This window comes from Lichenostomus cassidix, chromosome 7 (genome assembly GCF_008360975.1).
Source record: "Lichenostomus cassidix isolate B80296 chromosome 7, HeHo_3.0, whole genome shotgun sequence".
Taxonomy (NCBI): domain Eukaryota; kingdom Metazoa; phylum Chordata; class Aves; order Passeriformes; family Meliphagidae; genus Lichenostomus; species Lichenostomus cassidix.
The window spans coordinates 29,144,836-29,157,492 of NC_139488.1; the positions used below are offsets into that span (position 1 = coordinate 29,144,836).

A 12,657-nucleotide genomic window follows, 5' to 3' on the forward strand; every position below is an offset into this window, starting at 1 on the left:
ATGCGGAGGCGGCGCGGGTTCCTCCTATTCATCAGGGCGTGAGGGGACCTTGGCCAACGGCGGCGCGAGGGGGCGGAGCCAGGGCGCCTCTCAGCCAATCGCGAGTCTCGAGGGTGTCACCGAAAGGACGCGATTGGCGGAACCCGGAAGTGCCGGCGGAGAGCGGTAACGGGCCCAGTCGGGCGGGCGGCGGGGCGAGGCCGGGGGGCTGCGCTGGGACGGGCGGTGGTACCGCTGCTGCTGCGGGTACAGGGGCGTCCCTGTCTCCAAGAGGAGTGGGCCTCCAGCGCCTCTCATCTTCCTTCTTGTCCCCGTGGCGGCGCGGGGTAGTACACGGTCTCAGCCCTACATGTGGTCAGTCTGTTCGGCCTGCATAGTAAATGTGAAAATCTGCGATTTCTGATTATGCTTCCAGTTCTGCGTTCCTACAGTGTTTTTCCATACTGCTGAGGAGCAAGTGAGTTGAATGCTAGGCCCTTCACCGCACGCTCCAGATCGCCAGCCCATGTGGAATAGTACCAAGGCAATATCCGTCTTTGCTGTTCACTATAAATTGAGTGATTTTCAAGTGCAAAGTAAACTTTTTTTTTATTGGCATATATTATTTGTGTGTTGTGTGATACACACAGCTCATGTACATTCACAGCTCATTCATGGAATTGGAACTCGGGGAATTATTAACCAAGGGGATGTAAAAGCAAGTTGCCTGGTGATGTGGAAGGTCTTTGGCCCTGTTCTGCAGATAGTATGTGATGAAAATATTGGTAGTTTAGTTTGCCAGGATGTGGCTGGGACAAATACAGCAAAGGTTGGGATGTACCTGCATGATGGTAGGACACTTAACAACCCCACAGCGAAAAAAGGCAGAAAAAAAAAAAAGAAACACTAAAAAGAACATAAAAGGAATTAATAGGTAAGAGAATCCCTCTCAGGGCTGGAGGTGGTGACTGACATGGCTGCTCAGGGATGGGAGGTGCAGAGGTCGTGCTGATGTCACAGCATGTGGGCTGCAGTCCTTGCTCACTGCTGCAGCCGCGCCACTTTAGCATGTGGCCAGGAAGCTGAGGGATGCCCAGCACCAAAAATAGAGAAGTTTGTCAAGGTAGAAGAGAGCTTATTTTTCTGTGGAGAAGAAAAAAACCACAACATTAGAACAACATGTGGGCTTGTTTGAAGAGGGGTTTGGGTGGACAAGGCCACTCTGTTGCAGTCTCTGCTCTCTGTTGAAGCAGTATAAGCCCATAGAGCCATTCTAGAGACCAACTATTATAAATTAAATCCCTTAATTATGCAGTAACGTACTAGGAGAATTATTTGCCTGTGTATGTGGGGGTGGTTTTGCACTTTCCCTGGGGAGGTGAAAATGAGCATTGTGTAACAGCTTAGGCATTTTTTAGGGTATTACACTCTCTACAACATAAGTATGTTAAAAAGGCTTTGGGTTTGTTTGTGTTAGTACATTCTTCCAGAGTGCAAAGTTACTTGCCCAGCAGGTAAAGTCTTCAGTCACTTAAAACCCAAACAGCACACTTTCATTTATCCATAGCACTTTTGCCTGTTTAGAAGGGAGTCTGGTGTGGCATTACACAGCATAGATAGTGGAGTATGTGGTGTGCAGTGTCAGTAATGCCCTGTTTGTTTTGAGACCCCGTTAATGCTCCAGTAGGAATTATAGAAGTGAAATCCTGAAAAGCACAATGCTATTGAATTTCTCACCATGCTTTATTCTTTGCAGGAAGCCCACCTGCACTTTGTTTTCCATCTGTGCTCCTATGGAGAGGAAAGGCAGTAATTCCCCTCTTGAATGTTTTCCAGGTTTTTCAGAATTAATTCTCATGTCAGCAGAAAGCTCGACCGTCACAGTTCGTCTTGTCCGCTCTTTTGAACACCGGAATTTCAGACCTGTGGTGTACCATGGAGTTCCCTTGGATCAGACAGTGAAGGAGTTCATTGCTTTTGTGAGAAAGGGTGAGATGTGATTGTCTCCTTCATTTGCTTCAGTCCCAGGTGTTGCTGTCCCTGCACAAGAAAGTGGAGGGAAGCAAATGAATGCAAATTCTGTGGCTTTGGTAGAGATGCCGAATTTGTGTTTACATCCCCTGTGTGTTTTCCTTCCTTGGATGAAAGGTCTGGAGTTAATAAGAGCTTCCATGGTTGGTGTGCCATGCCTAAATTTGGATGGACTACTCTGTCTGCCCAAGTCCTCATGTTTAGTCTAAAAGAAACAAGGGCATTGCTGCATTTGGCTCAGTGCCCCAGGCTCCTTCAGTGGGGCTGTCAGGCAAATATTCATAAATTAATAGAATTAAGAAAGTCTTTGATCCTAACTACACAAATATGTGGAATGTGGGAACACAAGTCTGTTTGCTATTTGTGAGAAGAGAGAATCTTGAAAATTTGTTTTTGACACTGTGTGGTCTCACTGTGCATGTTTGTTTCTGAGTTTCTGTCTCCATCTTGAGCTTTGTGGTGCAGATTTACTCATCTGTGGACTTTCTGTTTTAGAAGCCTGGTTGAAAGTGACAGTGAATCTAAAAGTTAAGTACTGCAGACCAGCCCACACAGTGACTTGTTTATTAGGGTGTTACTCTTAATCTTGCAGGTGTATTTCCACACACTTAAATGGAGACATTCAAAGGGTACAGAATAACATAATTTGTTTTTTTTGCATGACAGGATGAAATGATTGCGTGAGGTCATCTTAAACAAGTCTTGAGCTGTTGTAGATGATAACTCCTAGGACACTGCCCTGGGACTCGTGGGTGTATTGTGTTTGGCAACTTCCATGCTTCTAGACAGTGATAGGCATGGCAAGATCGTAGGATGCTTTTAGAAAACTGCAGGCACTTTCAGAACATATGGCACAGCTGCTGTTATGAAGAAAAAAAAATAGAAAACAATGCTAAGAAACTTGCTTTTGATGTGTGCAGTATTGTAACTTGCTGTTACTTGAGACAAACCCAATGTCTTGAACAAGGTTTTTTAGAACCTCATTCCACAGGGAGTCCAAAAGCCCTGTTCCTTTCTTTACTGTAATCTGTTTTGAAGGGTCAGTTTGAGATAAATTTTTAAATTACTGAAGAAATGATGGTTTCAGCCACCTTGCTGCTGGGCAGCCCACAGCTTGCTGTGACTTCTGAGGTTAAGTCACTGGGAACACTGGCACCAGGGAAGCTATCAATGTTGTTGCAGTTACCTATGGACTGTCTCCTGCAAGCAGCTGTAGAGTTATTTTTCTACAGTTCGGCTTCCTTTTCATGGCTGGTTCTCATGTCTGTGGTTACTGAACAATTCGGTTATGAATGACAGTTCTCAGCTGTTTGTATAAGGTAAAGAGAAGTGCTGGGCAAACCATTAAAAGGGTGTTCCTGGCAGATTTCTGCAGGATCAGAATCCTGTGATCATTCCCTAATTGCACTGTCTCATGTCCTCATGGGGTGTTTTGTTCAGAGGGACTTCATGCTCAAATGAAGTTATTCACATATGGACTCACTATAGAATCGGAGCCAAAAGCTGTGTTTTTGCATTTGATGCTCAAACAAGTCTCCTATATTGCAGATTTATTTTGATGTAAAGGCTGCCCAGGGGATGCATACATTGCACAATAATGGAAAATGAAATATTGGAAATACATTAAAAAGAGAACTTCGTGTTAACTTCGTGTTTTTATTTTAATAGATGTGTCTTCAAGAATAGGACTTCCTCCTCCATTTAAAAATTACAAGTATGGTAGGTGTTTTTTATTTTTCTTGTTATAATTACTGTCAAATGTCACATAATATTTTGCACCGGCATTTATACAACTTAAAAGATCACTGCTGTACAATACTAATGTTGGTGGCAGTGCCTGCCTACATTTGCAGCTCTATCCAGCTCTTGTAGCTGGGGTTATGACACTGGGATCTTGTCTGCAGAACTTGACTTGACCATTATTTTGAAGATCTGTTTTAGTCTTTGAATTAGGCTGCACTGTTTACAGTATTTGCTACTGAGTACTGACGGGTTTTGGTATTAATTTTTTATGATTTTTATAAGTGCCTTTTAGCTCTGTCTTCTCTTAATGAGAAGCTTGTGATCTCAAAACACTTTGAAATTGTAGTTCTCTATGCACTTATGTATTTCAGTATCTATTTACTAATGGTGAAGTAGAAGCTGAAGGCAGGAAGTACAAAATGCTTAAGACTTATATACTTAAATAGTTCACACAATATAAGGGGAGCAGGGCAACTTTGCACCAAGTAGATATGAAAGCTCATGAATACAAGCTGGTGGTATGAAATAGCATGGTGTGAAATCTAAGCTGACTTTGTCCTCTAATGTAAAATTTTATATATATTTCCTTTTTGCGAAGGCTGGCATGAACATGTGCAATTCATCTGTTCGGGGAAGAGTAAACATTTAAAATAGCCTAAATTACTTCCTTTCTTGGAGTCTGTAAACTCAGATGTCAGTTAAATATCTTTTCCTAAACGTGGCAATTCTCAAACTGTCCTTGGAGTTTTGCTGCAAATGGTCCTCTGTCTCCCATGTTCTTAGAGGTGACAAACTCCTTCCCCTATGGTGATTCAAAAAACTTAATGAGAAGCCTAATGGCTTGGGTTGGGTTGAGAGATCTAAAGGGCCTGCAGCTGCAGGCACACTGCCGCTGGAGAGAGCCTCCCAAGGCCATTGCGAGAAGGCCCTAAGGTGGCTGCTCCGCCATCTTTCTCAGCTGGCGAACACAGGCGCTCTGCTCAGGTAATTTATTAGGTCTAGGGTTAGGGTTACGGCTAGGGTTAGGGTTGAGAGATCTATAGGGCCTGCAGCTGCAGGCACACTGCCGCTGGAAAGAGCCTCCCAAGGCCATTGCGAGAAGGCCCTAACCTGGCTGCTCCGCCATCTTTTTCCGCTGGTGAACACAGGCGCTCAGCTCAGGTAATTTATTAGGTCTAGGGTTAGGGTTACGGCTAGGGTTAGGGTTGAGAGATCTATAGGGCCTGCAGCAGCAGGGACACTGCTGTTTGAAAGAGCCTCCCAAGGCCATTGCGAGAAGGCCCTAATGTGGCTGCTCCGCCATCTTTCTCAGCTGGCGAACACAGGCGCTCGGCCCGGGTAATTAACTAGGGCTTGGGTTAGGGTTACGGCTAGGATTGGCGTTGAGAGATCTAAAGGGCCTCCAGCTCCTCAATACATGTGAATGGCGATAAACTCTGTGTTCCTATTTTTAAAAAAAGCTTAGTATTTATTTTGTGCTCTTGCTGATTGTGAAACTGTGGAAAATGAAGCTAGAAAAAGACTTCAGGATTAAAGCTTATGATATATCTGTGGCAAGGATTTAAATTTTACTATTACTTTTTATATGTTACTTAAGGTCTTAACATCTGTAACTCTAAGTTTGAATTTGGAAGTGCCCTTCATCCCATCTTTGGCTTTGTCTTGATGAGGGGGTCCTGTCTAGACCTGCTGCTATCAGCTGTGCCCCTGCTGTTGCCTTCCCAGCTGCTAGCTCTTTCATCTGTTAGGTATTAATTTAGGTTTTCCCAAGGGAAATGTGGGGGCCAAGGGCCTGATTTTGCCATGTCGGACTGAGCATAACTTTGAAACCTGTTGCACCAGTTAGTGCGGGCCTCCTTTTACTGTGATGGTGCTAACTGAGGGAAAATTTTCACACAGGAAAATCTAAGTCAAGTTCCCCACCTTCCCCTCAGGCTGTGAATCATGCAGGTTCATGTTTTTGGCATATCTACTGTCTCTACAGTGCTCTACTGTCCCTCTTATGTTTTTGTGAGGAAAGGGCAGTGAGACTTCTGCATGACTAGTGCTGGTAAGAGTCAGATTTTTCTTCATGTTTTGTTTGGCAGAAACATCAGTTGGATCTGTCTGTCTCTCAACTTGCCTGTTTCAGTTTCCTTCCCTGCAGAATTCAGCACCATTTTGTTCTCTTACCATCATATATAATGCCATCACATTTTTCCGCTTGGATTGATGCTCCAATTCACATCTCAAAGCTTCTAACTTTCATTTTCTCTTAATTTCTTTGTATGGATCATTTTTTTCCTTGGTCTAGAACTCTTCTGAGTCAGTCTTAATGGCTTGTCATTGCCAGCTTTTCACTGATGTTGGCAACCTGGATGCCGACTTGTTCCATAGGCTGCTTCTCAGTTTTATTTCTTTTATCCATAAATGTGGGGCAATGTGGTAGGTAGTTCATAAAATCACTTAGAAAGTGATATCTTATCAATTGCCATGATAGACCTATTATTAGGAACGGCAAGATTAAAAATTGGTGGTGTGATTGAGTGGGACTAAATAGGAATGAAATAGCAAAGGCTAGTGAGAGGGCAGTTTATGAGAAGAGACTGTAGCTTCATCTCTAAAAATGAAATTAAAAAAAGAATTAGGGAAGCCATTTAATTGCTCAGATGAAGACATGGTAAACTGCTGGGTGCCAGGGATGGAGTTGAGAGCAAGGAAAACAGAGACAATAGTTCAGGGCGTGACTGGACAAAGACTGGAGAAAAGGGAACCTGTCAAAAGTAGAGAGGAGCTTAAAACTAACAGGCACAGGCTGGGTTTGTTGGCTGTAGCAGTAAGGCTTCACAATTGCAATGTATTTTTTCTGTGATTGCTTAGTGTTTTTGTAATGTTCTATGCAAGATGGATCCTGGTAATTGCAATTTAATGTCTGTCTTGCTTCTAATACCACATTTATTACAACATGCCAAGGCTGCCTTCTCAGTGACCTCTGCAGGGAGAAAACAGAGTAGTTTTTACCTTATGTAATGCTTTAAATAGTGTTCAAAATGGGCCAGAAGGGCATGGAAGCAAATTTCTGAGTGGGAATCTGATCTCTGTTTTTCTGAGCATCTGAATACTTGCTCCTGATAGTTTGAAAGTTGGGTAAGCCAATATTTAACTTAGCTGCATCCTTCTCTTACGAGACTATTTCAACATGTAGTGCTCACTCAATGCACAAAACTGAACGGAAAATTAGCAGACAAGCAGAACTGGTTTTTATTCTTTGCTGGGAAGGGATTGATATGTTATTCCATATTTGTTCAAACACAGAGTCTTCAGAGTTGAATAATTTTTTTTTTTAAAGTGTTGCATAGCTTTAAGCCATTCCCTCTGGATCTTTGCACTCATTCAGTTGCTTTAGTGACCATGTTATTTTCCCCTGTTTTTCCCTTCTGTTAGCAAAGCCCTGCCTGTATTGCCAGAAGAAAGTGGTACTTTTTTTTTTTTAATTTCTAAAAGCACTACACTGCACAAACATAAGACAAAAATTATTAGAGAGGGCATAGCATTAAAGAGAGGAGGCTGTGTGTTTTCATGGAAAAATGAACTTGGTTAACAAAATTCCTACCGTGGGTAGTAGGTGCTTTATTCATGAGAAGGAAAATTTCAAGGCATGATCCAAAGCGATCAGGTTACTCTGTCTTAATCACTGGCTGCCTATCAACTTAGCTGTAGTAGTTGACAGTGCATAAATGCTGTTGGTCCTGCCCCAATTGCATGTGTAAAACCTATTAAGTTAAAACACCCTAAGTGGCATTTAAATTGATGTGTTTTGACTGGCAATTGAGATAGTCATTAGTTGGTTATTGTAATTCAGCCAGCAGACAGAAGCCCAATAGGATGTGGTACCTTAATGTTGCATTGACTGCTTTAAGACTGTGGCCAGCAGGACTCTGAGATTAAGATATTTTCTCTTCTTTCAGGTTGAATACACAAAATTGTTAATGACAGAAGATTTTAAAGCTTCCCAATTTGTTTGTCTTTCCCCAAGTACAACTTTTAGTGTTATCTGCTTATTAAGCCTTATTTTAGGGAAACACTATGTTTTCTTTCAGATACAATGAAGATTATTCACCAAGCACACAAATCTAAGGTAAGATTATTAGCTGTGTTCTTTCCCTTTTGCATGCTTTGATGCAGGCAGATCTCTGTACTGCCAAACAAGACTGGGGCAGAGGCAATCAGTAAATTCTTATTTTTGTATTTTTGCTCTCTGATTTGTAGACTGGTGAGCTTGTAGTAAGTTTGGAAGATGATGACAAACTGATTTTGAAGGAAGACAGCACACTGAAAGCAGCTGGAGTAGGTAGGAGTACATTTGTATTGACTGAAGATGCTGTTCCTTGTGGTAGCATTAAATTGATAACTGGCTGATTATGTTTGGACAGGCTGCTGAAAAGTAAATGCTATTCATGATGCTCTTTACACGACTTGATAATTATTCAGGGAAGCATTATTCAAATCATTGGTCTGAGGGCAGCAGGTATCTGCACTCCAAATGTTCAGAATGCAAATTGTGATTTTTAGAGGGTATGCTTATAATTCTGCTGAGAGTAATTTTAAATGATTGACAGATAGGTTATTAGTACCGTGTCTGCTTAGTCTTATCAGTAACATTTAAACTGATGTTTTGGTTAGAAATGTAAGTAGTGGAACCAGCATGGAATAATGAAATAAGATTAGATTTGTTTAATGTGCAGCATACAGTGCCTGATAGCCAGATTGCTCAGGAAAGCTCGAGCAGTATCATTTAGAGAATGTGCTGAACATAGCAAAGAGTTGAAACTTGACCTGATTTCTCACATTTTGACAGGAGACTACATATAGGGCATGTCTTTTGGTAATAATGTAAAGAAATGTCTGTCATGATAAAATTGATGGTCCCTGGATGTCCTCTGGGCTTCTGGTAAATGTGGCTGAATGACTTTGTGGCAGCAGGGTACTTCAGGGATGTTGTTGCATTCCACCTTGATATGGACGTTTGCTCATTTGAATCTGATTTGCCTGGCTGGAAAGCATTAACTGCCTGTGCTCTAAGTGCAGGGGCTTCACACAGGAGGCTCCCTCCTGTTCCTGGTGCTCACTGATTGCTCCCCAGCTACTCAATGGGATTTCTTTCCTGTAGGTTACTTGGCTCTTCTGTTTCCTGCAATTTATTTTCTGGTTTTAAGTGACTTGGGATGTGCCTTCAATGTTTTTCTCTGGTGTGAACTGCAACTGGTCTCAATATACCTTTCCTAAAGGTCTTTGAGTGTTCCTATAATATGAATCATAGTTTTTACTACACCAGGTCTTTTTGTCTGCAGGGGGAAGGAAAAAGGGAGGATTACTGGCACCCAAGCCTTATAGATTTGTAATTTAGTTAGCAGAAGGTTCATTTAAGTATGATTTTTATCTATGTAAGGCATAAGAGGCAGTGCAGCTCAGGAGAGGGACTGATGACAGTGCCAAAAGTTGAATTAGAAACAACAAAGCTGTCTTCTTTCAAAAAGGTATGGATAAATATTTGTATGTATTATCTGTCTTTGAAACTAGGTTTGTAGCTACAGCAGTGAAGTAGTTCGATGTGATCTCAAAAAAGGTGTCAAAACATCAGACTAAATGTTACAGTGAAAGAAAATAGGAATACAGCAGCCTGTTCTGTGTCTCTGTATAAAGGGAAGGGTGGTTCATTCAGGGCAGAAAATTATTTAAAGCTGTTTTTTTTTTTCCCCTGAATAACAGCAGTTATTATATATAGAGGATGTTTGTGATAGAAGAGGAAAACCCTTTCTTTGGAAAATGCAGTGTGACATTATGGCATTTTGAATTTGGATATGTTCCAGTGTATCTTAATGTGAAAATTAGCTAAGTTAGGAGTGGGGTCTTTGTAGTAAAATCTTGAAGATTTTACTTTTCTTCAACAATAAGTGGAAAAGAGCAAGCCAAGGAAATGAAGTATGATAGCATATATCATGTACCACATGGTACCTAATTTTGTACAAAATGATAATTTTGTACATTTTCTTTAAATCAGTAAGGAAATTTCAAATCTCCTATAGTCTGGACAAGATTTACTAGAATAAAACAGAGAACAACCATTAGAAAATCTGGGAAATTCTGATACATGCAGAACATTTTTTCTAAGCTGCAGTTGATTGCCCTTGGCACTATACAGGGTTGGGCTAGAGAGTTATAAATGATGAGGACATTAGATGAGCATCCTCAGGAAAGCCTCTGTAGTAGTGATTATTATTACAGTTATTATCCAGTCAGCAGAGTTAATGCTTGCATTTTTTTTAACAGAGTGTATGTTAATAAAGTATTCAGTATTCATTGCAAACAGTCTTGTCTGTTTTCTAGTTGAGATTCTAAAATCCCCTCTACTCTTTTTTTTTTTTTTTTTTACAAGACAGGCAGACTTCATTAACTTAGGGTTTAATTTAAAAAACGAATGTGGAACTTATTGGCTCAGCACCTTAAAGAATTCCATGTTTAATAATTGTGAAGGCTTTCCATCAGATTTGTCTCTGTTCTGAATTAGTAATGTTGCTGACTTATTGTTTTAGAAGAGGAAGTCCTTGACCTACTGGGTTGAAAGAATTGTGACTGTTCTGAACCTTTGTGGGTCCTTTAGCTCTGCCATATCCCCTGTGAATAATTAGAGGTATTTGAAGGTATTGCTGGAGAAGCCAATTTGTGTCTTTCACTTTGCATATTGTTGAAGCCTCATGAATTAATCATCAGCAGGGCAAAAAATTAACTTCTTCAGACACATATTTTGATGGGTCATGAGGGAGAATGTAAAGTGATCTGTAAAATATTCTACTGATCCTCTAAGTATTAAATTATTATACCTACAGGCTAATTTAATGGGAGAAAGAAGTTTCTTTCTCCCTTTCCTAACAGAAAAATGCACAAAAAAGAGTATATCATGGTTCATTACTTTCCTAGCATTTGAAGGTATTAGAAATGCAAGCAGTTAATTTGCTGAATGCTTATACAAACAATTCAGAAGACAGTGTTAAACAAATCTTGAAGGGTCTTGTGTACCTATTTACTTCTCTGAATTCATGTTCTTGATGTCTTTGTTTGTTTGGGGTGTTTTTTAATGAGCTTAAATGACCTCTTTAATACTGGAATCCTTTTTCCAAAAATTTGAGGAGGAAAAAGAAAAGCATGTGGTAATTTATAATTGTCTTTGACCATAAAGTTGCTAAATAGCTGGCTGTTGGTGGTTCATTTACTGGTATGCTAAATATTTAATTTTTTATTCATTCTAGCAAATGAGACGGAATTAGCATTCTTCTGTGAGGAAGATTACAGAAACTACAGAGCTAATCCTGTTTCGGCCTGGTGAAGATCCCAAGAGATTGTTTTGTTTTCCCATACCTGTTGTAAATTTTCCTTATTCTGCTTAATGAGATTTTTCTTAAAGATCAATAAATCCTAGAGGATTTCTTTGCAAACAGTGCAATTCCCTTCCTATAGAAATTAATTTGTGTCAATATGCTAAGGCTGAGAGAAGGAAAACTGGGGGACATAAATGACTTTTTTCTTCCTGCCTCTTCTTTTTGCCATGCTTGGCTCTTGTGCCTCAGGCAGTGCCATCCCTGACCTGACACATGTTCTTGGTGTGATCCCACAGCAGACAGTGGCTGCATATGGAGATTATATAATGCACAGGAAGATCCTATCACAGTACTAACCTCTAATGAAAATGAAGCGAAGCCTCCTTCAAATGAAATGTTTTATGACCAAATCACTGGGTGTTTTAAAGAACTTGAGAAATCTCTCTGTTTCCAGTCATAGCTTTACTTCTCTCATTTTATGTTTGGTCTCTTTTGTTTAAATAGTGCAGACTGGCCAGTGTTTCATGCTTTTCAGTGGTGAATGCTTTCCATTATCCTCTTTCCCAGCCCTCTTTAGCATGCTGAAAGGGACAAATGTCTGCTGGGAGGCTTTTGTGCCCAAGGACCAGCTCAGCTCGCCTGTTTCTAGCTTTACTTCATGGAGACACCTTCACACAGGGCTAGCAACTCGAGTTCTGCCAGGACATCAGTGTGCCTAAGTAGGAACTGGGCATTTCTCCAAATGGAGTGAAAGCTCATGGTTTCAGTTTTAAGAATAAAACCTGAATGCTTGCATTTTTTGTGAGTAGAGGCCCAGTCTGTGAGCCACATGTCTTCAGGACCTGGAATTGATTCCCTTATGCTTTCCATGAGCCAAATGCTCTGTTGCTATGTGTTTGTTCTTGGTAATTCCAGGCTTTCCTACTACATGAACCAAATTAAGGATAATAAAAAGTACTCATGCACCCAGTAAAGTACCTTTGGATAGATACCGCTTATGAAATGGTTTTTAGGGGGTGCCAACATGGGACCCTGTGCCTTTAAGCCTCTCTTCATTGAAATAAGAATGATGCTGGCTCTCTGCCTTAGCAGGCCTTTTGGGCATAGGCTCTGCTAAACTGAAAATCTCATGTGCAGTTGCTTTAGACCTACACATCTACCCTCAGCTCTGGGTGAGAGCTGACAATTCTATTTCCATGACACTTTCGGGAGAAGAAACCCTACAATTTCCTAGAGCTTTGATTTTTGTTTTTATTGACATGTGATACTGAAAGCAGATTTCTAAAGTATCTAAATAAAATTTCCCTTTATTTTAGATGTAGGGCCAAAGAACCCTCTGTGTATTGTTCCCACCTCATTTTCCTCATCATTCCTGACAACTCTCTGCTTTAGGCTGTTTTACTCACCAACAGCTTTGCTTCAGAGTTTTATTCTCTTGTGAAAAAACTCTACCACTTTCTCAACTGTGATTAAATGATTGTATTTTTATCTTGTAAGGAGAAGTCCTGTGTCAGTGAAGTCACCTATGTTCTCCTGGGCTGTAGATGTT

At 40.8% G+C, this 12,657-nt stretch overlaps 1 protein-coding gene across 5 annotated transcripts; it reads left to right on the forward strand.

The window, feature by feature from the left end:
- The first annotated feature begins 125 nt into the window (after nt 1-125).
- Nucleotides 126-11,225, forward strand: C7H2orf76 (chromosome 7 C2orf76 homolog). Of its 5 annotated transcripts, none has more exons than XM_085067043.1 (7): nt 126-165; nt 432-568; nt 1,816-1,968; nt 3,679-3,729; nt 7,833-7,870; nt 8,002-8,083; nt 11,040-11,225. In XM_085067043.1, the coding sequence occupies exons 3-7, from the start codon at nt 1,836-1,838 to the stop codon at nt 11,114-11,116; spliced, it is 381 nt and encodes a 126-aa protein (XP_084923169.1). In that variant the 5' UTR covers nt 126-165; nt 432-568; nt 1,816-1,835; the 3' UTR covers nt 11,117-11,225. The 5 variants fall into 5 exon arrangements, with proteins under 5 accessions (XP_084923169.1, XP_084923170.1, XP_084923168.1 ...); XM_085067042.1 differs by lacking the exon at nt 126-165 and adding an exon at nt 172-326; XM_085067044.1 differs by lacking the exon at nt 432-568 and having other exon boundaries at nt 132-165.
- Nucleotides 11,226-12,657: the final 1,432 nt, after the last annotated feature.